Source organism: Topomyia yanbarensis, chromosome 2 (genome assembly GCF_030247195.1).
Source record: "Topomyia yanbarensis strain Yona2022 chromosome 2, ASM3024719v1, whole genome shotgun sequence".
In the NCBI taxonomy this organism is placed as follows: domain Eukaryota; kingdom Metazoa; phylum Arthropoda; class Insecta; order Diptera; family Culicidae; genus Topomyia; species Topomyia yanbarensis.
Genome location: NC_080671.1, coordinates 430,125,338 through 430,150,723, shown reverse-complemented (window position 1 = coordinate 430,150,723; position 25,386 = coordinate 430,125,338). Strand labels below are relative to the sequence as shown.

General features: G+C 42.3%; 1 protein-coding gene across 2 annotated transcripts; it reads left to right on the top strand.

The window, feature by feature from the left end:
• LOC131685375 (eukaryotic translation initiation factor 2 subunit 3-like) lies at positions 1-23,837 on the top strand. 2 transcript variants are annotated; one of them, XM_058969066.1, is made up of 4 exons: positions 18-238; positions 9,244-9,418; positions 22,350-23,460; positions 23,532-23,837. In XM_058969066.1, exons 1-4 carry the CDS (start codon positions 164-166, stop codon positions 23,587-23,589), a joined length of 1,419 nt encoding a protein of 472 aa, XP_058825049.1. In that variant the 5' UTR covers positions 18-163; the 3' UTR covers positions 23,590-23,837. The 2 variants fall into 2 exon arrangements, with proteins under 2 accessions (XP_058825048.1, XP_058825049.1); XM_058969065.1 differs by lacking the exons at positions 22,350-23,460; positions 23,532-23,837 and adding an exon at positions 9,921-11,951 and having other exon boundaries at positions 1-238.
• The last annotated feature ends 1,549 nt before the right edge of the window (positions 23,838-25,386 follow it).

Below are 25,386 nucleotides of genomic sequence, written 5' to 3'. Positions count from 1 at the left end.
ATAGAAGAAGAAGACAATTGGACGAAGTGCCAGGAAGAACAAGAAGTTCTTTCAAAGTGAATCAAATTGGCAACACACGCATCGCGTAGTATAGCTGCCCTGTTTTTTGGTTGAAAAGTGGTGAATTTAGCCGCCGAAACAAACTTTAGGAAATCCCAGCAAGATGTCATCCGGTGATCAGCAAACGCAGGCCACTACGGGCCAACCACATCTGCAGAAACAGGACCTTTCGCAGCTGGTAAGTGCGAGCCTATTTTCATGTTGGGGCGGTGCGAGTGAAAGCTGTAGTTTTTTTTACCTGTAAAGCTGCCAACATGCCACAAAATTCCGGGTTTGAAGGTCGAATTTCACTTGAATTTTGAAGTTTTCTGTCGGAATTTGATGATTTCCTGACGATTTCTCTACTAAACTTTGCAATATTTTTTGTTTTGAGTTCGTTTTTTACAGTTTTATGGATAAGGAAGCTGATGCAACGATGGTAGTTTTGCTTCTTATTTGTAGGTTAGAATTTCTTCTTCATTCCTCACTTCCACGCAGCACCCTCGAAGAAGATCGAAATTATTTTAGTACCGTATGCACCAGTCGTTTTATTTTTGTTTTTGGACAAGATGGTTCTACATAAGTTACTTTCTACAGACGATTTCGTTGGATAACAATCAGAAAATTTATTCACTGTGAAAGTTTAATTTTTCTAACGGCATTTTCGCTTTTGACTTCTCACTACACCGCTGCAGGTAGTAACACTCGTTCAAACAAATATGATTTTCACTATACACTATATTGTGTTGAACTGTGTTGTGAACCATTGTCACGTATACATCTATTATCCCATACTAGATTCCATTCAATGGTATAAATACTAAAACCTTGAAAATTATTTTCCATGTATAGAAACATGGCAAGACTAAAAAAATACATGCAAAACACTGAAAGCAAAGCTAACAAGAATAGTTAAAAATACGGCTCACTATCATCATCATCGTGGCCAATCAATCCAAGTGTTCAGAATCCTGGCCGAATTATTTCAGATGTCCCGGATCGTCATTCTCCTTAATCCTTCACGAGGCCTTGAAAATTAGGCAGAAAATCAATACATTCTATAATTTAAAAAAATCGCTGTTTGATACACGTACATAACTTCCTTGACCTAATACAAAGTCTGTACGAACAGATTATCGTGCTCAATAAAATAAAAGTAAAAAAAGTGCATAATTTTTTCGATAAATATTCTATAATTTTGGTGGCATTATAGTTGCCACTGCCACAAAGGATTGAACACCTGCTACGCGCACATCATCCTCGATTGCACACAGCTAACGAGTGCAAAGTCTGGCGAGCAGTTGATAATATAATAGGTTCTCTATGGACCACTTACGGTAATCGGTGTACATGTCCAGGCCACTGTAGTCTGCCATACATAACTTTCGTTAACACATTTTCTTATTTTGAAAGATATTGTACCTTTTTTAAGTAATAGTTTTTCAGCTATAACTATACTAGGGACAACTAAAAATGAAATTTAGAACTGGCTTCTCATTTTTGCTAGTACACTACTACAGTATTAAAACTTTCACATTTTTATCAAAAACTACACAATAGCTTCCAAACAAGAAACAGACCGATAATTTTCTCTGGAAAGATATGTATCTTGGCAAGATAAACAACTTCCTAGATGCATTATCTACAATATTCAAGAAAATTAGTCAAGGTGTTTGCGTTTCGATTTCGTCTCGACAGTTAACCAATGCACCGGGCTAGTCAAAAATGAAAACAATTGTTGTGCACCCACTAAACGACTACTATCTTACAATGTCCCGTTAGTGAAGAGGTTCTGTTTTCTAATGAGATATAGTGAATTCGAATCTAGTTTTTAGCTAGCAAGCGAATGCACAGCAAAATGCTATATTACTCCCTAAGGAGAAAATTGATTTAAAACCCAAAATTTAAGACCGAAACCGATATTTAAGAAGTTATGTTAAAGGGATTTTTAGGGGTCCATCACAAACAACGACTTAAAGCTTCGGGAGTACTACGAATAGAGAATTTTGACTTGAAGTAAAGATGTTCGCAAAAATAAGCTCGACGTTTCTGATGACCACCTTATGTTCCATATTTTCAACAAAAAAAATGTTGCAATATCACATCTAAGAGGATTAATCACTGCAACTATATCAGCAACACGAAGGTCTTGGATCATCCTGAAACATCTTCGAAGAAATTATTGTCGTCCACTTTACCGTCTTCGCGTGAATTACCGCAGATTTTGGGCAAAAAAACATTGCGATACGGTCGACTAAAAATAAGTTCCATTAGCCAAACATTGAGGGATGTTTCTTAAATAGCATTTTTCGAATGTATAACAAATGTATGTATGTATTGCACGGCAATTTTTTTTTTGTGATTCGATTATCCGGAATGCTAAGCCCAGCGGATAATCGCATCTGGCCTGTACCACAAATTGTAGCCGATATCAACTGCAATCGATTTTTGTAATAAAATATATAGGTCATCGCAATGAACACCAAATTTTTGGCTAACTTGGCGAAATTTCTGTATTTTTCCGTAATTATGTGGTTTGAAAGAATATTAAATTATGTTCTTCTAAAAACTGTTCCTGGTATCAATTGTAATCCATTTGTGTATAAAAGTATGTTTCACTTCACATTGATTTCAAAGTAATTTGCTAAATAATTGAAATTAAGGTACTTTTATGAAGTTTTGAGTTTGTAGAAAATATCGCTTCTTCCAGAAATTATAACTAAAATAAAAATAATAGGAGCGCAAGGGACCATCCATAAATGGCGTGGCATTATATAGGAACGGGGGAGTTTTGAATTTTGTGATTATACTGTATCGATTTTGTTGGCTATTTTCGGCAAATTTGAGACTAAGAGAAACGAAAGCAATGAAATTGAAAGACGGATAGGTATTCTAGAGCGAATCAGTTATAAACTTAGAACGGAAAACTAGAACTAGGCAGGCTCATATGGGCATGATCGAAAGGAAATGTGAAGAATTCTTTGCCTTCTGCAGAGTAGGAGTTGGGCGTTGCACCCAAATCTACCGCATGGTATATGGTAGAACATAACTCATCATCATGTTTTACCGTCTTCAAAAGCCATCTTGCGGTTTGATTCTAGAGTAAATAGATCCGGCGATATGATCAAAAGAAAATCAAGGGTTTTGGCAATTTGTCAAAACGGGAGGTGCTCCCATGATCCGAGGCGTGCTTCGATTGACACAAAAATTTGGGTTTATATATTGGCCCTAGATCAACAATTCCTCCAAATTTGGATCAAATCCGTGAAGGTCGATTTCAAGTTTGCATGTTTTTTGATCACTTCGCGTGGAATGAGCCATATTCATATTATTTTAAAGATTTATCAAATCTAAAATAAGTTTTTTTAATTCGTTTATTTGACACGGCTCGTTGCGTTCTATTTTTTTTTTATTTTTTTAGAGCTGACACGTGGTAGTTTGTTGGTCATACGTGCACAGTGTGGTCTGTGCATAGACGGTGTCAAGTTGCAGGGTCACAAAGGATGGTATAGGGTGTTTTAGTCGCATTCTTACCATCCGAACGCCGTTGGAAATGCCGGGAAGAAATTTCTCTAAACGTCATCTTTAATGGAAACCACTTTTCCATGTTGCGACATGAATCTGCGAATTGCACTATCAGGTGTACCAGGAGACGAATCGTGTAGTTTAACGTTGACTGCATTGTCCTCCATATAGACTGGGACCTTGACCTTAACATTATCGTGTTCAATTAAATGACATATGTTGCCGTAGATAAATTGATCTGGTGAAACACGGGCACTGAACTGTACCAATACCACATTGCGAACATGATGAAATTGAACGAGTCCAACATCATATCTGTTAATACACATTGTCTCCTGTAGCAAACGTTCCACTTCCCGCTCGGGAGATTGTTATGAAGTCAATGTACGCTGTGAAACAACGCCTCAAGGTGAACTCATCATACACAGGCTGAGACATCTCGACCAACAAATTGCATACAATGCTCACTATAACAATAACGGTGCTTTCTTTGTATAGGGTTTCTATAGCTTAGCGTGCACGAACCGAACGCGACGGTGAGCTGCTTTGAACGTGACCAGTGTCGTTAGTGGCTAGAAACAGACTGAATCCAATATTAGCAGTAATTTTTTTTTCTCAGATTTTGTTTCGCATGATTTCCATGATAGCATACTTTTGGTCCATTCCAAGCCGAACGTCTGCTGGTGTCACTTTCGTCCAATCACGAGCTGGTACAGGATTGGTTCAAAAACGGGACAGAGCTGGCAGATCTTGTTGTAGTTTATCCATACATCTCTCCTCCTTTACCGCATCCAGGCATAGCGAGTGTATGTGTGGTGTAGCCAGCACGAATGATGCCGCATTTGCATACGACCCTCGGTTTTGCGCTCGGTTCAGTTTACATTCGAAACCAAATGGGTTGGCTATCGAACGAAATCAGTTTCTTTCCATCGTCGAAGAGCTGGAGCTTTGAACAAAAATTGTTCAAGATTTGCAGCTCAGTGCATATAATTAGCGGGAGCTAATCAAGAATGAGCTTCAGTCAAATAATTGAAAACGGTTTTCCCCGTGTGTGCATGTATGGTTATTTCCACCCGTCGGAAATTGTAATAATATTTGGTGGAGGAAACGATTTTCAAATCTAATTCTTGGTTGATGGTTTGATAGCGTTAATTAGTTTTCCAAAGAAAATGTTCTCTGGGTGGAAGATATTTGTCCCGATTGAGTAATGTTTTTGATTTTTTTCAGATGCCGCTGACGTTAAGGATACGTAATAGAACTTTTTTTCACATATTTTGTTCGCAAAATACTTACTTGATACTTGATAGGCAGCAATTCGCTTCGTTGAATCTACGCTGAGTGAAGGATTCTCCTCCACTGGACCCGGTCCTGGGCCAATCTCTTCCAGTCACCCTGGACGATGAGTGCTTTTAGGTCCTCTTCCACTGCAAATAGCCACGGAGTCGTCGGCCTCTTCCCGGTTCTCTACTGAATATTATCTTCGCCTGTCGTTCTTCCGGCATTCGTGCCACATGACCAGCCCACCGCAGCCTGCCGTTTTTTATTAGCTTGACAATATCCACTCCTTTATATACTTGGTATATCTCGTGATTCATGCGACGCCGCCAGATGTCATTTTCTTCTTTACTGCCGAGTATTGTTCGCAGCACCTTACCTTACGAACGCTCTACGATCAACTTTCTTTAACGTCCACGTTTCATGGCCGTACAAGGCACGGGACTTCAGCTGGCTACAAAGTTCGTAAAGAGCCCTATTTGCAGCTGCAAGACGCCTTTTCACCTCGCGGGTAACATCATTATCGCATGTCACTAGTGTTCCAAGGTACACAAATTCTTCCACTACTTCAAATTTATCACCACCTAACACCACTTCACCACCAACATCACTATTGGACCCACGTATTCTTCCAGCTATCATGTACTTCGTCTTGCTTGTGTTGATTATGAGATCAATTCTTGCTGTCTTCCTTTTAAGAGGCACGAATGCCTCTTCCATGGCTCGGCGGTCGATTCCAATGATATCAACATCGTCCGCAAATCCTAGGAGAATATACGACCGAGTGACGATAGTACCGTTCTTTTGCACGCCTGCTCTCCTGATGGTACCTTCAAGAGCAATGTTGAACAGCAAGTTTGACAGCGCCTCACCCTGCTTGAATCCGTCTAAGGTTACGAAGGACGTCGAAATCTCATCCACAACCCGAACACTTGGTTTCGATCCATCCAGCGCTGCATGAATCAGCCTAATCAGTTTGGTCGGAAAACCATGTGCTACCATTATCTGCCATAACTCGTTTCTTTTCACTGAATCGTACGCCGCTTTGAAATCAATAAACAGATGCCGCAAGTTGTATTCCCGGAATTTATCGAGGCTCTGTCGCAGGGTAAACATTTGATCCATTGTTGATCGGCCTTCACGAAAACCACCTTGGTATTCGCCGACGAAGGACTCCTCCCACGGCCTCAATCTGTTGAACAGAATACGTGACATAATTTTGTACGCCCAATTGAGGATCTATATTCCTTGATAATTAGCGCACTCCATTCTGTGTCCCTTTTTGTATAAAGGACAAATGAGGCCCTCTGGCCCCCTTCAGCTTTTTGATTGCCTTTTTCACCTCTTCTAGCGTCGGAGGCTGAACAGCTTGTCCATTGTCACTTATCCTTATTCTGTACGTTGACGCGCTAAAATTCTCTCCATTCAACAATGTCTCGAAGTGCTCTCTTCACCTGGCTGCTACCATAGTTTTATCTGTCAGCAAGTTACCTTCACGGTCATTGCACATGACGAGAGACGGCGCTGTTTTTTGGTACCTGACACTAACATCCGGCTTCTGGCAGCATTTTTCTCATCCGTCATTTTCTTGTGCACTGCCCCTCGAACCAACCGTTTCTGGGTCGTCTCTGAGTACCTATACCTATTACTTCTCCGCTCTGTGGATTGACTCCCATAGATTGTTGAGGTTGTCGTCTACGTTAATTCCCCTTATTCGCTCATCAAGCTTCTGGCGGTACTCGTCCGTCACACCTTCTGCAGAGAAGTGCTGGATGTTGAAACGCAACGGTCGCTGAGTTCTTGAGTTCGCTACGGTTGATAACCGTGCTCGAGTCTTACTGACAACGAGATAGTGATCAGAGTCGATGTTTGGTCCTCTGAAGGTCCTCACATCTATAACATCCGAGAAGTGTCGGCCGTCTACCAGGACATAGTCTATTTGATTGCAAGTTTCGCCATTCGGGTGCATCCAGGTGTGCTTACGGATGTCTCTGCGTGCAAAGTCACTAGGTCACTAGTCTCAGGCCGTTGTCATTGGCAACAGAGTGAAGGCTGTCCTTACCAATGATTGGACGGAAAAAGTCCTCTCTACAGACCTGAGCGTTGGCGTCCCCGATAACAATTTTCACGTCATGCTTTGGGCATTCTCTGTAGGTTTTGTCGAGACACTCGTAAAACGCGTCCTTCACGTCATCGGGTTTATCGTTTGTCGGTGCATAGATGTTGATCAAGCTGTAGTTGAAGAATTTGCCTCGTACCCTCAGTACACAGATTCGCTCGCTAACCGGTTTTCACCCTATAATACGCTTCATCTGCTTGCCGATCACTATGAAACCGACTCCATGTTCTGCCTTTTCGCCGCCGCTATAGTAGATGTTGTATTTGAAGGAAGTGTTGGCGATGGGATTCACCGCCCTGAATTCACGTTCTCCAGTTCTAGGCCACCGCACCTCCTGAATCGCAGCCACGCTCACTCCAACCGTCTGCAGTTCGTGAGCCAAAAGACTCTCTCGTCCGGGTTAATTCAAAGTCCTGACATTCCATGTTCCGAGTTTCCAATCATTGCCCTTATTTCGTAGCCGGGGGTCGGTTGCCGAAAGTATCGTTCGTTTTCTTTTTTTCTTCACTTTTCGTGGTAAGTGGGAGGGTTCGGTAGGCTACCTTACCGGGGTCGCGCTACCTACATCGCGCTGGTGGGGCTGCCACCTTAGGTATAGCTGACGCGATACAGCATTTCATACTCAGCCGCTGGATGCCAGAACAGACGCTGTTTGAGCCGCACCTCCTTGGTGAACAGACGCTCGGGACGTACCTCCTCAATCTAGCTGAAGTCAGAAGGACAACAGTGCCCACGCTGTACTATCAGCTAAGCTCACAACTCTTAGCTGGCGGTCGTTGTAATCATATGGCCCGGGGAAGCATGAGGTAGAGACTTGTGAGGACCAGAGCTATGTTGGACGCTCCTTCCAGGTTGTCGACTCACCGTTTTTTTTGTTCGCAAAATAAATTTAAAAAAAAATAATTATCGCGACCACACCTTGAATTTAGAAAATAAATTTTAAAAAATCTGAAGTTTTAGAGATTGAATATTTAGACACATGAGCTCTAACTTTATGCAATAAAAGGAAAATTGTATTCTTCATTTAATGACCCAAATGGCCCCCGTTACTAGCACGGAGTTTCCTCTCCTAGGTTAACGGGTTTGATGGTATTGCGAACATCATCAAGCATATTTAGCATCAGTTTTAAAGAACCGCTGACAGGCAACAGTTTCAGTATAGTTATTGCATTACGCCTCGATATTGATGCACCGAGTAGACCGAGAGGGTTTATGAGCCTTGTTGGTTTTGTGTTATTTCATGCTTCGCACCAGCCCAAACTAACGGTCAGCCAACAGCCTGTGCACACTAGCGTGGCTGACTGGCGGATCGCCCCGTGGATTAGCTTTTGCGGGGGGCCATGTTTGTAAACATTATTCCACAGTTTACTGGCCGTGTTGGTGGACACGGTTCGCAGGGAGGAGTCATTGTGTGTTGATTTATCGATCGACTTCATCATCGTGCACAGGTTCATTAAATAGATGTAGATAGAAACCTATTAATGATTGTGTTGTAATAATTGTGGTTTTGGTACTTGTTTACAACTGTTATTACTATATCTTAAATTAACACTCACACAATCAATTGCATATTTTCTTATATACACTCGCAATTTCTCTCATTCTGAACGTACAAACGCTCCCAGCCTTCACGATAACGCGAACCTGGTCACAAACGCGAACAAGCAATTGCAATACTCCACACATACTTGCACCCGCGATCTCGCCAACATTAAGACACCCCGGCAATTAAATGAAAATTTTAACACTTAGATTTATAAACGCGATCTCAAGCATAAACATATACTCGCGCGAGCATGAATAGGTCACGTCTGGAAGTTCCTACCCTCGGTCCTAGCAGCCTAGACTCATGCCTTCAGTTTGACCAATAAAAAAAATTACAACACGACTTGACATAACGACATGATCGGGAACTCCAGCGATATCGAGGGACTCTCTTCTAGCATTTGAACCACACACCGAGAATTAAATATATTCGCGGACCGTGCAATCATTCAAGAATGCACGCAAATATACAAATGGCCACACGGTTATAAAATCGAATTTATGCACGCGAAGTCACATTCGCACTAGTAGCCGTATGACAAAAACGTTACGGATGATCCACAGATTGACCTACTAGATGACTTAACACTACGATCGATGACTTAAAACTATAACTCTTCCGCCTTGCTTCGAAGAAAAAAAAAAAGCGCTGTTATATACTTTCAACACGGCGAAAATAGTTTTTGAATAATTTGCAAGCATTTCAGTTGCAATTTACATATTCTGTTTTGTTTTTTTAGGATATCACTAAGCTGACACCGCTCTCGCCTGAGGTCATCTCTCGTCAAGCCACCATCAACATTGGCACCATTGGACACGTGGCGCATGGAAAATCCACGGTGGTCAAAGCCATTTCGGGTGTACAGACGGTTCGTTTCAAGAACGAACTGGAACGAAACATTACTATCAAGCTGGGTAAGTCTCTGGCCAATCGTTAATCCAATTAGATATTTTAACTTTAATATGATGGGTTTACTATCCTCTTTTTTCACTTCCAAAAATGTTTGTTTTTCTGTTCAGTCCCAATATTTTGTGTAACGAATATTTTTCTTACGTAACATTGTTTATTTTCGCTTAAACTACGTGTTCATAAATGCTAAAAGATCAACTGAGTCGCGGTAGCGTCTAGAAGATTGGAGCTCACGAGAAGTTTGTATCTGGAATCAGAATTAGTTACCACAATTTTCAATACTTATGAGGGGCTTGCTGTCGGTTGTTGCACTTTTCAAACAAAAGTGGCTTCCGATCCAACAGAAAATCAAATATTTGCAATAATTGAAGCTGTTGTGAAAAAAACTATTAGAGCTTGTCTATTAACAACACCTTGAAGGGGAAACAATAGTGTTAGTGCCCTGTAAAATTTGTCGAAAAATAAAACTGATCCAGACACAAATTTCTCTGCTTTCTAATTTTCCAGAGCCACTATCCGACGAGCTGATTGACCGGCTAACGACCAGTCCGGCTGAGTTGGCACAGTACATTAAAATGATCCACGAAAGGTACAAAATAGTAACGCCTCCGCCATCGTCCGGCAAACGTCGACGATGGTCCGTGGCGAGCCCACCGTCTGCTGAAGGGCACCGGCTGAAGCAGGCCAAAATATCCAGCTATTTTAGCGGTGGTTTGGCTGCCACGGCTTCAGATGGAAAGTTTAAGCAGCGCAATATTGAGTATTATTTCGGTCGATCTATGAATGGAGCCAATGGAAACGTCAAGGAAGACCAAAACGGATTTCATGAAGAAGCAACGGAAAAAGCAGATGACGTCGAATCGGTAACCAGTACAGACTCGCGGCGTAGATCACGAAGGAGCCACACTCCAAGAATCTCCAATCGACGATTTTCAACTGCTAGTGTGATATCCGTCATAAGCGACGGCAGCACGGGATCTCCTGCCACAAGAAGTAGTGGTAATCCGGACGGGACCCCAGTGTCAACTGGAAGCAAGCAGCGGAAATCGCTTTCAAAACCGAAGGCGAACAAAGCCGGCGAGTATAGTGTTGAACAGATTATTGACATTCAGGAGATCTCCAATGCTCCCTACTTCGAAATTAAGTGGCGCGGTTATAGCTCGAAAAGTAATACCTGGGAACCGCTAAATAACATATCAACCTGTGACTTCATCAATGAGTTCCTGCTGTATCAGATCGAATCGTATCAGGACACGATTGACGAAATTCGTCAGGAATTTCGTCAAATCGAAGGCTATCAGGAAAAGCTTGCTGAACAAGAAGCGAAGTCTTTCAAAGAAATTCTGAAAGACTACGAAAGTTTTGATTCGAAGGCTTTTGATAGCGATTTGATCCTGTTTGCCAAGATTCGCACAAATGGCACCAAGAACAAACGAATCTATGACCGATTGCTGTCAAAAATGTGGCAGGAAATGTCCTACCGGCAACGTCATGAACAGCTTATAAAAATGAAACAGTTCGAAAACATGATAAACGAATTCGAACCAAGCAGTAAGATTGTGGTGGAAAATTTTGAAGATTTGGATGTCCCGCAGCAAAATTTCAAGTACATCAAAGAAAATGTGGCGGGGGAAGGAGTTGAGATTCCGGATGATCCACCATATGGATGCGAATGCGAACAATGTGGGTTTCGGAGTGAATGCTGCGGTAAGATGGCCGGTTCCCGATTTGCTTACAGTTCGAAAAAACGTTTGAATGTGGCACCGGGTACACCGATCTATGAGTGCAACAAACGATGTCGCTGTAGCACAGACTGCACCAATCGTGTCATGCAGAATGGTCGCAAATTTAACGTATCTCTGTTCAAGACTTCAAATGGACGCGGCTGGGGCGTTAAAACCAACCAGACAATCTACGAGGGTTGGTACATAACTGAGTACATCGGAGAGGTCATTACCTATGAGGAGGCGGAGAAGCGTGGCCGAGAGTACGATGCCGTAGGTCGTACCTATCTGTTTGATTTGGATTTCAATGGCAGCGACAATCCGTACACGATCGATGCCGCTCATTACGGCAACATTGCACGCTTCATCAATCACTCGTGCGATCCGAACTGTGGCATTTGGTCGGTTTGGGTTAACTGTCTGGATCCGAACCTGCCCCGATTGGCATTCTTCGCCAAGCGGAAAATCGAAGCCGGCGAGGAATTAACGATCAACTATCAGACGCAGGTTAACGAGAGCCGCGCGATAAACATCAGCCAAGATGGTGAGGAGAAGGGCGACGGTGGACCGGGCAGAGGTAAACCGAATCCGGAAAATTTGACCGAGTGCCAGTGTGGGTCGGATAATTGTAAGAAGTATGTTTTTTAGTTGGTTTTAGCGGTGGTCGTAAATTTTCACACATGTTTTGCCTTGCAACCCGGTTAGGTAAATTCTATCGTAGCGAGTAAGATCTCGATCTAATTGTATTTTAACAATTCGCGCATTGTTTCATTAAGTTTAACAATACAATAAAGAAGTGCTGCTAAAAACACAATTATTGCGTTCTTTTGAATTCTCAAAATTTTTTACAAGTTTTACATTTTTGTTAGAAGACAATCAAGTTTAATTAAGGTTCCATTTCCAACAATTAGTTTTTTATTCTTCGAATGAGTTTTTTATTTCTCGAATGTGCAATGTTGCTTCAAAATTTCATCGCTAAGAACTCAAAGTAATCGAAGTAACGTAGTAGACGAAAGTATTCACAAAATTTTGAAAACAATTGATATAACACGTTTAAGCGCTCTTTAAAAAATAAGAGGGTTGTATACAAGACACGACCGCGCAGTCACATTTGTAGGGGACAAAAATCGACTAAACGGCGGCAACTTAGCGAAATAAAAGTATTTATGCTTCTAGCGTACTTTCACGCTTACGTTTCGTTGTTCAATGGAAATTTCCTTTTCTCTACAGGGTAGTACTTGGTAGTACCCTACTGTGGTGGTGTTCATAGGGGGGCTCCAAATAATAATGCCACATATGCCCCCCTCCCCCTCCAGATACACCATGAATCTAACACGGTGTACTGCTGGTGTTAATAATTGTGTGCTGATCATCCTTGGGGTAGCTTGACAAGCTTTGGTCACTTGAATATGATCAATTTTCATTCAATGAATTTGAATATTTTTAACTCCACAAATAAAAGCTGGTTTCACTCGATCGACTAAAATTAAGTAGTTCTTCCCGGATATTATGATTTCAGAGTATTTGTCGCCTCGCTTTACTATCTCATAAGACCCTTCGTACGGTTGTTGGAGTGGTCGTCTAACTGCATCAATATGAACACGTGGCTGCAATCCTTTAGTCTCGGATTTAAAAAGACTCGCTCCTTGGACTGAAGAACGCCCTTTTGTGTTTTCAACTCCGAAAAGGTTTTATGTAAGACTTGCGCAAATTCCGTACGATTCACATTTTGTGCAGGTGAATCGTAGAATTCTACGGAGATTCTTAGTGGTTGTCCGAACATAAGCTCAGCGGCAGAACATCGGAGATCTTCTCGAAATGCGGACCTTATACCAAGGAGTACCCGTGGAAGTCAATCGCGCCAATTTTTCCGATCGGTGCACATCAGTGCCGCCTTCATAGTGCGATGAAAACGCTCCACCATTCCATTTGATTGTGGAGGGTAAACGGTTGTATGTATGTGATGTACTCTAAGGAGATGTGTCCTGAAACACTCCCGATTCGAACTGACGGCTCTGATCAGTGGTGATTGTTTCTGGAGTACCATATCGTGAAATCCATTCCGTGTACAGGGCCATTGCTACCGTTCACTCCGTCAAGTCCTGAAGCGATACTGTCTCTGGCCAACGTGAAGATCTGTCAACGATTGCGGGTAGATTACGGTATCCTTTGGATGGCAACAATGGTCCGATCAAATCGACATGAACCCGTCGGGATCGAGCCTTTGGCGTATCGAAAGTCGATTTCGGTGCAACGGTGTGTCGAGAAATTTTAGACTTTTGACACCGCTGACACTCTCTGACAAACTTCGTTATGTCCTTGTTCATCGATGTCCAAACAAATCTATCGGTGATAAGTTTTCTTGTGGCTCTGATTCCAGGGTGTGCCAATCCATGTATCTGAGTCATCACCGCCAGTCGATGTTTTTCTGGAATGTAAGGTTGGAAACAATTATTTATGGAAACATCGCAATATATCGGAGAAGATAATGATGGAAAACGACGCAGTCGAAGATTAGGCGACATTTTTTTCTAGAATTTATCAAATCCTGTATCTGGTGATCAATTATTTGATTTTTCGCAATAGTGTTGAAATCGGTTTTAGAGACAATTTCATTTACCCTTCACATTGCATTCGCGACAATGTTATCTTTACCACTGATGTGGCGTATACTGCCGTTATACGCATAATTGTTCCATGTATATAGGGAATCCCATAGAACATGGGACAAATATGCGTATTACGGGAGTATATCCGTTGTAAACTCTGCCTTGTATTGTAAATACCTTTTTTCGTGTGGAAGGCGGCTGCTTGGATCGGTAGTCATAGCGTAAGTCAGTGGGAAATGGTGAAAATCGCAAATTGTCGTCCCTTTATCAAATATCTAAAATAGTTCACCGCGAGTTTTGTCGCCGTTAGTTCTCGGTCAAAAGTAGAGATCGTCCCACGAGATTGGTCTAGAATCATTATTTTGGTTGTCGGGAACAAGCCTTCTTAGATCATGTTGAATGTCAACAGCATGCGGAACAAAATGTTTGTATACGTTCAGCAGCGCGAGGAAAATCCGCAATTCCTTTACTGTTTTTGGAGCTACATAGTCTAACACCGCTTGAACTCGTGTAGGGAGCGGTTGTACTCTTTCGTTGCATACCAAGTAACCTAGGAATATAACCTGAGGGAGAGAAAATTCGCATTTCTCGATTCTTATGGTAAGGCTATTTATCTTCAGACGGTCTAGCACGGTGAACATGTGCGGTTTTTTTGTGTTCTGCCTTATTTGATGATATCATCCATAAGGACAGTGACGTTATCAAGGTCTGTGAACAATTTGTTCATAAATCTTTGGAAAGTTTGGCTTGCGTCCTACCCATCTTCTTGCTAAAATGCAAGAGCTTTCTGCTGGCCTAAATGTAAACGAGGAACTCCTTAAAAGGCTATTTTTACAACGAATAGCGAGCTCCCAAGATGCGTTCCCTCCCCAAGGTTTAGGGGTTTGACGGTATTGCAAACATCATCAAGCATCAATTGCTTTAAAATGGGTATTGCATTACGCCTTGTTAGTGGTGCGTCGAGGAGACCGAGAGGGCTTATGCGCCTTTTTTATGTTATATGTTTTTTCATACTCTGCACCTGCGCATACCAACGCTAAACCACTGGCTTATGCGCGGTAGCGTGACCGACTGGCAGATCGACGTAGAATGACTTTTGCTGTGTGCCGTGTTTGCAAATATTGTTCTATTGGTGGTATTCGTGGACGGAGCTCACGGAGAGAGCCATTGTGTGTCCATTTATCGGTCGACTTCGTCATCGTGCATATACTAATTAAAGTAATTTAATAATTAAATTAATTTAATAAAGTAGAATAAGTAGAAACCTATTAGTTGAAGCTTTGTGATAATCGTAGTTTTTCGTACTAGTGTACAACTGTTATGTGCTAGTCGTCTATCTATGTATGTATTCGTCTGAGTATTTATGACAGTTGGGCCAGGGAATGGATGCAGAACTGACGTATATGATAGAATGGCAGCTAATGCTTCTGGTGATCAATCTGAGCATTTGGTTCTATTCATTCGGGAAAGTCGGGTTGTATAAATTAGGGTAAAATAAATTTAACGACGCACGTGAGTCATCCATTCCCGGCCAGCATAGAATGATGAAAGTCTAACAGCATGCAATTGTCGTTAATGATAAATACACAACATTTGCTGCATATAGACGAGTTTGATTGCATGTTACATATGTTTTTCTATTCTACTTCATTAGTCTGTTTCTTTTGTACATCTATTTGCTTTTCCATTATTTATGTATACCAAAATAGTATTGTTCAATTTATACACTTCTAATCAAGCTCTTTGCATCGACATGTTATGATTCCTTTTATTAGTATATCTCTTCTATACGCTATCTATACTCATATAGGTACAAACGCTCGTGGCCTTCGCGATAACACAAACCTGGCAACAAACGCGACCATGCAAATGCAATAATCCACATATACTTACGCCCGCGATTTCGCCTACATGAAAACACCCCGGTAGTTACAGTGCTGTTCGAAATAATAGCAGCGCAAGCGTTTTTTTTTTCGAGTATGGTGATTTGGCTTTGAATATGTTTTTCATGTTCGCATCGTGTATAGTGATAAAAATTCAGTTCCTGGTGGTCGTATAACTTACTGACGCCTACCAATCGATTTTAATAATACCACTTTACTATCATGAGCTCACTAAATGGTACGCCACGTTTCGACGGTCCACTTTGTGTGAAATTTGACAAAGTTCAGACAATTGTGAAGGTGCCGTATTGTGAGTAGTGGTACTTTTCTCGGACTTCCTGCGTGCAAATTTGTCTTAATCAATCGTTTTCTACTCGTTCACGTTGCAATAGAATGTTCCAGGTCTTTCTAGAATTCTCTCGAAGACCTAAACCAATATTATTTTGCCATCCGACCCATCAGTTTATTAAGTTTGAGCGGATGTTGTTCGCTATCTACCGCTAGTTTCCCATTTGTTTGTTCAGTGCAATGCATTGTGTATCTTTGTGACAGAACATTGTAAAAGTTCCTGAACTTCAAGGTATGTTTTGCTTCTAGCATTCAACCGTTTGATGAGATTTCGCTCCTCGACAGTACAGTGCCTCGAACGACCCATTTTCGTGAAATACTACAATATGCAAACTTATAATTTCGGGTTAATTGTAAGCGTAGGAATACTATTCCGAACACAATAGATTGACTTAACTGAAAATCTTCGAAACTTTAACGATTTGAAAACCTTTTGTGGTAGCGCTGCCATTTTTACGAACAACTTTATATCGACTTTCTTCCGAAATGACAGCTGTGTTTCGTAAACAATAAGCCTATTCCAAATGGTGGCGTGTTCTACTCTTCGTACTAATAGGTCACTAACAAAAACATATAATGTTATTGGAGAATAGAACGTATGGGAGTATTTTACATTAAACTCGAAAAATATTTGCGCTGCTATTTTTTCGAACAGCGCTGTAAGTAAACGTGGCATCTTTAAACTTCCAAACGCGGTCTTAAACATTAACTCACCACTCGCGCGATAATGAAACGGTCACGTCCGAAAGTTTTACCAGTCTGTACTAATGCCTTCAGTTGAACCAATCAAAAAAGTGACGCTCATATTTACTAAACAACATGACATGACCTGGATCTCAAGTGATATGGGGAAACGGACTACCATCTGTACCATATACTAAAAATGAAGCTTCAGATTCACGGTCCGCGCGCAATCAAACAAAAATACACACTACGTCATTATAAAATCGAAGTTATACACGCGAAGTCACTTACACGTGACAAACACGTTAATATACAAATGCTTGAGCCCTTCGCGATCATCCCCAGCATCTACACCCGCGATCTAGCAAACATGATGGCATCCCAGTGATAAAGTGAATGTCTCAGCTCCTATAAATTTTCAAACGCGGTCTCAAGCGTGAACCTAAAAACTCCCGCACTCGCACGAAGCAGACTAGGTTCATGCCTTCAATTGGATCAATTAAAAAAAGAAAGCTCTCATATCCACTGGACACCACGTTACATGGCGACATGACCGAGGATTCTAGTGATATGTGGTAACTTACTCCCTGTCAGAATGTGAATTGTACACCAAAAACTATCAGAATGAAGGTCCGCGTGACCATCCAAGAACGCACGCCTATATAGGAAATGCCACACGGTTACAAAATCCAGTCTTGTGCACGCGAAGTCACATGAACGCGAGCACACGTGACAAACACGTTAACGTACGAACGCTTACGCCTTCGCGATTAACAACGCACACCTACGTTCGCGATCGCGCAAATTTAATAACACCCCGGTAATAAGGAGAACGTTTTAGCACTCACGAAGTTTCAAACGCTGTCTCAAACACGAACCTCCGTTTTCGCGCGCTCATGAATCGGTCACGTCCGGAAACTATTACTCTCTGTCTTAATAACTTAGGTCCATATATTCAGTAGGACCAATAAAAAAATAAAGCACATATCCACTAGACAACACGTTCCATGGCTACATCACCGGGCACACTAGTGATATGGAAGATCTCACACTCTTTTAGCATCTTAGCAGTACACCAAAAAATAAAGTATTAGACTCACGGTCCGCGCGCGATTATCCAAGAACACACGCGAATATGCGAAAGGCACACGGTTATAAAATAAAATTTATACACGCGAAGTTACATACACGTTAGCACACGCGACATACAAACGCACACGCGACATACAACCGCACACGCGATCGAACACGTTAACTACAAATGCTCGAGCTCTTCGCGATGATACACGCGATCGCGAGTCCCTACGCCCGCACATACCTGAACCGTACAATGAATATCACACTCAGAATCACGGCCCGCTACAATTGGCCTAATGCAGTGTTTTATTGGGCGACATTGCCTGTCTCATCTGCAAATTGTAGTATGTGATTCTGACGGGGAGCCCTTCCGAGAACCTAGCTCTACAGCTCCAGTAGGACAACTCTCGAAAAAAAAGAATAGTGAGCTCCCAAGCTGTGTTATCCATCAGCTACGGTAGTCTAGCTAAACTTGCGATGATCGCGGGTAAAATGGGTGATTCCTCTGGTCCACATCAAGTAGCTACCGCATCGCACCCAGCGACTCCAGGAAGTCTCCAGAATCTTGAAGCTCAGATCGCCGCACTCTCAACAGAAGTTCGCCGGTTGAAAATCAATCTTGCCGGTATCCTAAACCGAAGCCGTTCATCTTTTCGCCCACAATATGCCATCTGCTGGTACCACAGAAAATTCGGTGCTGATGCTAAGGCCGCTCGCTTTGTTTTTTTTTTCAACCTAAGAAACTAGACACAGTCTAACCTCAAACGGCGGAGGTGGGAGGCCCTGCAACAAGCAGCCGTCTTATAGTTTCCGATAGGTCAGCAAATGCTACATCGAAGGAAAATTTTCAGTCGACTGCACCTGGACACTTCATGCTACTAACGGAAGTACCATCAAAACATATGGCAACCGTTTCATAAACACCGATCTAGGACTTCGTCGAGAGTTCACCTGGAATTTTATTATTTCTTATGTTACTACGCCCGTCATTGGAGCAGACTTCCTGGTCGCCTTCGGAGAAATTGTCAACCTTAAGCATCATCAGTTGATCGACTCGAAGATTAATCTACGTTCGCTTGGTAGATTCGCTTTACACGTTGGCCTGAAGCTGTACCATTGTCCAACATAACAGCAGATACATTAGGGAGCGGGCCATTTGGCATAGTCATTTGGCATAAGGTCATTTGGCATAATGGACATTTGGCATAACGGTTATTTGGCATAATGGTCATTTGTCGTATTTTGGAGAGTTGATCACACTGAAGGTCATTTGGCATAATGGACATTTGGCATAGCAGTTATTTGGCATAATGGTCATTTGGGATAATTTTGAGAATTGATCACACACAGGTCACAGGTCATTTGGCACAACAGACATTTGGCATAACGGTCATTTGGCATAACGGACATTTGGCATAACGCACATTTGGCATAGTTTTGCTAAGTGCTCTCACTAAAAGTCATTTGGCATAACATACGAATGTGTAGTTTATCAGCTGAATGACCCATAATGTTTAAGCTGCACTAAGCAATACTAATAATAGTGTGTTGTTATCTATTACCTAGTATTGATTATATTTCGAGTGAATTTTTAACATTTTATAACTGATTTTGCCTTCTTTTGAGTTTCATTTTTGAAATTTTTGTGCGCTTTTCTCAGTATGAATTTTTCGTTTCGGGGTTCCGGAAAATGTGACAACCGATCAGGGACGACGATTCGAGTCTGAACTTTTCAGTAAGTTAAGGACATGCTGAATAGAGTCATAAGGTGGCAGCTAAAATGGCTGCCGTCGTTTCTGCTGCTTCTTTTTATTTCATCGTCAAAATCAAAACATTACATTGACGCGAAAGACAAAATCATTTGTAACTTAAATGTCTTATCTCAGATTGCTCAGAAATTGTATCACTGTATGTAAGCATGTTAGCACATGCAGATGAATAGATTCTCTTCACGGAATTTTGATCCGTTTGGGAAATTTGTACTTTTTTATTTTTCAAAACAAATGAAACACGTGGTACAAAAATCAGTCAGCTGATTGCTGAACGATACGCTTGTGTGCGTGCCATCTCCTATCGGTATAGTACGTTCTAGCCGCACACAGATGCTGAACGAAACCCGAACATAACCGAACCTTTGTTGTGATGTTGGCAACGCTTCACCTTAAGGTTGGAGAGAGAATGGGCAAAGATCGAAAACGAAAAAAAGCAGTTTTTTTCGTTAGATTAGAGTTTGTTAGATCTTCATAAAAATCAATCAGCAGTACTGTAGCAACATTTTACATAAGCTGATTGATTTTTATGAAGATCTAACACTCGGTGTGGAAAAAAACTGCTTTTTTCGTTTTCGATTTTTGCCGATTCTCTCTCCAACCTTAACAGTGCTCCTCGAAATTAATCGAATCCGCACAACAGCTTCCCACTCAGAAGCAAACGGAATGCTGAGTGGTTTCACCGAACAATGAAGACTTCCATCATGTGTGTCGATCCCCTGCACTGGAGTGATAATATTTTACTGGGATTACGACCAGAGTACAGAGATGAAATGCAAAGTTCGTCCGCCAACCATTGAAGCTTCCCGGCAAATTTTTTGAAACACATACAAAAAGAAATGGTGATCGTTCGGATTTCGTGCGTTTCCTTCGTCGTACGAAATTAAACCAGCCTATGCATTAAACCACACTAAACAAAAGATCTTTGTTCCAAAAGACCTGACAACATGCAGTTATGTTTTTGTCCAAATAGATGGTATCAAGCGCTCGCTTCAACATCCATACGATGGTCCCTTCACTGCATCAAACAGAAAAAATTTTCAGTGTCATCATCAACGGTAAACAACTTGCAATATCTGTTGATAGGATTAAGCCGGCATACATGCTGAACGAGCAAGAAAATCAACACCCAAGAAATGATGGTAAGACAAAAATTACACCTTCGGGACACCGTGTCCGATTCTTGGTGTAACTAAGGGGGGCCCTGTGGTGTCACACCTCCATGAACGACACTGCGACTAAAACGATAAAAATGCAGTGAGTGAAATCGACAAATATGATTGCGTATTAGAAATAAAAGTACAGTACGAGTAAACGATTGAATTCGATTGGACGCGTTTTTATTTACCATTGATTCTTCCGTTCCCAAAAGATGAAAAATCAGTACCACGTTAAAAGTCTTTTTTACCAAAATGTAGTATTTTGTAGTACAATGCTGTTTGTGCACTGAATATAGAACAAATCACTGGCTTGCATTCCTGGTGCTTATAGCGTAGCGATTTTTTTACTTTTACTTTGTGCGACGTCAGAAGGTAGACTGAACCCGTTTAAAGAAAGAGCCGTCTTCCTTTTTCTGTGGTGTGTGTCCATTGTATCCTCTATGTATGCAAGAAACTGGCACACCAGTGGATCATTGGAATGAAATACCATCAGTGCCTGGCGACAGTCATTGAACATATTGCCAGTGAAGAATTTGAGTTGACATGAGACGCATCAGTTGCTACGACGTCAAAGCGCAAACTAGCGAAATTTTCAAAAGCTACGATCATCGATAATTCCTATCGACCATATAAGCCAGCATTATGCTCGGTGAACGACTTGTGATCCCGTTGGGTATTCAGAAGCGGTGCCTGCATCATCTTCACTGAGGTCATGCAGGAATGCAGCGTACCAAGGAGGTTGCAGGTACCTATTTCTACGGTTCAAGCGGTCCACCGCATCGAGCAGTTTTACCACACATTGAGAAATTGACTATCCCACCGGAGGTACCCAAGCGTGGAGGACTTTGAAACGCGGTGGTCCAGCGCGTAGGATTTCGAAGAGTTTTCGACTATTCGCGCCGATCTTGAAGTAGTGTTGAATACTTGGGACCTGTTTGCCGTGTTCATTGGATCATTGGTGATCACACCGTCCCATCAGCTGATCGGTCTTCCTCTTACCGCTCTGGTCGAACCATCATTAGAAAACCTGAAAGTAAATCAGTTGGTAGAATGTTGTCGAGTTTTCAACAGTCACTTATTAGGTTACTATGTTTCAATTGTCACAAGGTTCTACTGTATCGATTTTGTTGGCTGTTTTCGGCAAATTTATAGCTAAGAGAAACGAAAGCAATGAAATTGAAAGACAGATAGGTATTCTATAGCGAATCAGTTATAAACTTAGAACGGAAAACTAGGACTAGGCAGACTTATATGGACATGATCGAAAGGAAAGGTGAAGAGTCCTTTGCCTTCTGCTAAGTAGGAGTTGGGCATGGCACCAAAGTTTACCGCATGGTCTTTGATAGAAAATAACTCATCATGTTTTACCGCCGACGCCGGCAAAAGAAACCACAAATCCTTGCCTAGAACGATCATGTGATCATTTTTTCCCCTTCTTCTAGCATCAAGCCGTGTCGTATGCATTCAATCGACAACAAGCTATCGGCATCGCACCGGTCCTATTCTGATTGAACTACTTGTCGATTTTTTTCGTTCTGCACACACGGATGGCTGATGCCAATTAATAACAGATTAATTGAATTAAGGCTGCCACATTTTACTTTTAGATTTTTCATCAGTTTCCAATTTACGTACCAATGTAAATCAGTGGATCGATACATATCATTTTAATTTTATTTCAGGTTACGCCAACGCCAAGATCTACAAATGCAACAACCCGAAGTGTTTACGTCCCACGTGTTACACCTCGGGTGGTTCGAACAAGGACGACAGTTTCCCCTGTTACCGGCCCGCCTGCACCGGTCGGTTCCAGCTGGTGCGTCACGTGAGTTTCGTCGATTGTCCCGGTCACGACATTCTGATGGCCACCATGTTGAACGGTGCCGCCGTTATGGACGCCGCTTTGCTGCTAATTGCTGGCAATGAATCCTGCCCGCAACCGCAGACATCGGAACATTTGGCCGCGATTGAGATCATGAAGCTGAAGCATATTATCATTCTTCAGAATAAAATCGATTTGGTAAAGGATACGCAAGCCAAGGAGCAGCAAGAGCAGATTGTCAAGTTTGTACAGGGGACAGTGGCCGAAGGAGCTCCGATTATTCCAATTTCGGCACAGCTCAAGTATAATATTGAAGTTTTGTGCGAGTACATTACCAAGAAGATTCCAATTCCACCAAGGAACTTCACCTCTGCCCCACGACTGATCGTTATTCGATCGTTCGATGTGAACAAACCGGGTTGCGAGGTGAAGGATCTGAAGGGTGGCGTGGCTGGTGGATCGATTTTGCGTGGCGTCCTAACCGTTGGTCAAGAGATTGAGGTGCGACCGGGATTGGTGAGCAAAGATGCTGAAGGCAAGCTAACCTGCCAGCCAATTTTCTCCAAGATTGTTTCGCTATACGCGGAACAGAACGATTTGCAGTTTGCCGTACCGGGTGGACTTATTGGTGTTGGTACTAAAATCGAACCGACTTTGTGTCGTGCCGATCGTCTCGTAGGACAGGTGCTGGGTGCTGTCGGTGCCTTACCCAAGATCTTCGTCGAACTTGAAGTATCGTACTATTTGCTGAAACGGTTGCTTGGTGTTCGTACCGAGGGCGACAAGAAGGGTGCCAAGGTGTTGAAGCTAACCAGGAACGAGATGCTGCTGGTCAACATCGGTTCTCTCAGCACTGGCGGACGGGTGGTTGCCTCCAAGGCCGATTTGGCTAAGATTGCTCTAACGAATCCGGTATGTACGGAGAAGGATGAAAAGATCGCGCTTAGTAGGCGTGTCGAAAAACATTGGCGGTAAGTTGGCGTGGTTGGCGAGACCGTTCGAATGAATTGTTATTGATGTACCTTTTTATTTTTTGTTACAGTTTAATTGGTTGGGGACAGATTCGTGGAGGAACTACTATCGATCCGTTGAAAAAGTAAGAACTAACGATTGTATCAAACAACATAAAGCAAACCGGTACTAGACGAAGTAAATTGAAAAGCCAACACTGGAAAATCACAGTGCAGGAGAAGTTATATAACTTTTTGTTGCAAGACCGTCGACGTAACACTATAGAACTAGTATAATCAAGATCGTTAACGAATGGGAATATTTGCCGGGGGTTCATCCAATAAAATGAGAGTTCTGTATAATTTCTCGGATTCATTTATACAAATATTTAGTAGAAGCCGTTTTCATGCTGTCAATAGAACGAAAAGAATACACTTGTTCATGTACGCTGGGTCGGGATATAAACATCGTCAAACACAACCTAAGTGCCATTCAAAAAATCAGCGCGTATTTCTGAGCAAACCCCTGTGACGTTCCGCAAGAAAAGAAGTTTGATGTTGGTAAGTATTTGCCACCCAATCAGTCTCCCACTTTTGTCGGACGAAGCCTCTGATCATAAGTCACGATGCACTTCGCAGTACTTCAAGTTGAACCACGTTAAAATCATCTACACGTACAATTTCAGTCTTAAAACGAACCACCCAGTTTCGTGACGAACGTGGATTCCAGGATAAAACATCAATGCTCCCAGTTCCGCAATCTTGAAGCTGTTGCCTTAGGCTTGAACCAGTCGTCGATACTTCTTTGCTTCACCACCGGAGCAAAATCTGATCGTAATCAGTTCCATACTCTTGAAAAAATCCCTGTCGGACCATTCTGGCTTGGTCTGTGGAAGACTCGCCCTCCCTACACTTGTACACCCACTTGCAACCAACCACGTTGCTCTGTCGGGGTGCCTCGGTAAGTGTATAGGTTCCGTTTTCACGGAAGGATACCATTTGACGCTTTTCACCTCTCACTCGCAAACGCGTCATCGTGCGTTCTTGGTTCAGCTCACGTGTTCACGGCCAGAACAATCATATTACTCTACCATGCCGGTGAGACGCCGAAGCTTGCTCTTTGTGACTGCCGCGTGTTATCAGGAACCAGAATCGTTCCAGGTTGCTCCTCCTGTACTGACACTTCCTCGCTGGGATCGTCCTCGTCAGCGAATGCGAAAAATTTATCTTCAATTTCTTTTTGTTTTATATTTTGTCAACATGCTCGTCTTCGTTGTGGGACTAACCTGACCGGTCTCGGATGGTTTCATCACACGTCCTTCTCCGCTTCGTCGAGTTCCATGTCCAGTTCGAGTCTCGACTGATGACTATCTGACCAGTAGACGTATTCAGCAAACGATATGCTTTGTTATCCGTCGCGTAACCGACAAAGGTCATTTTAGTTGCCTTTTCCACTTACTTGTTCTTCTTTTGTGACAGAATCCACACGTACGCACTGTAGTCGAACACCTTCAAATACTACAAATCCGGCTTGGTGTCGAACCACACCTCAGACGGCGTCGAACCAACCGATGATGATGGCAGACGGTTCCGAATGTTCGCCGTGGTGTTCACCGCTTCCGCCCAAAAAGATGAAGGTAAGCCAGCATACATAATCTCATCTCGTTTAACATCGTGATGTTTCTTCTTTCAGCCACACTGTTCTGCTGCAGTGAATTCTGACTAGATTCCTTTTTCTGCGTAAAACTGGTGCTCTCGCCACCCTGGTCTGAACGGATGACCTGTGGCGTCCAATCGAATTAAGTTTCGGTGAACCTCACATACTCACGGATCCTGTTGGCAACTTCTCTTTCAAGAAATAGTCATGGGACTGCGAACATCGTTGTGCATGATATTCAAAACCGCTTTCGTCTTCTTCTCGGTTGTATGAGAGAAAGACGGCCGTGC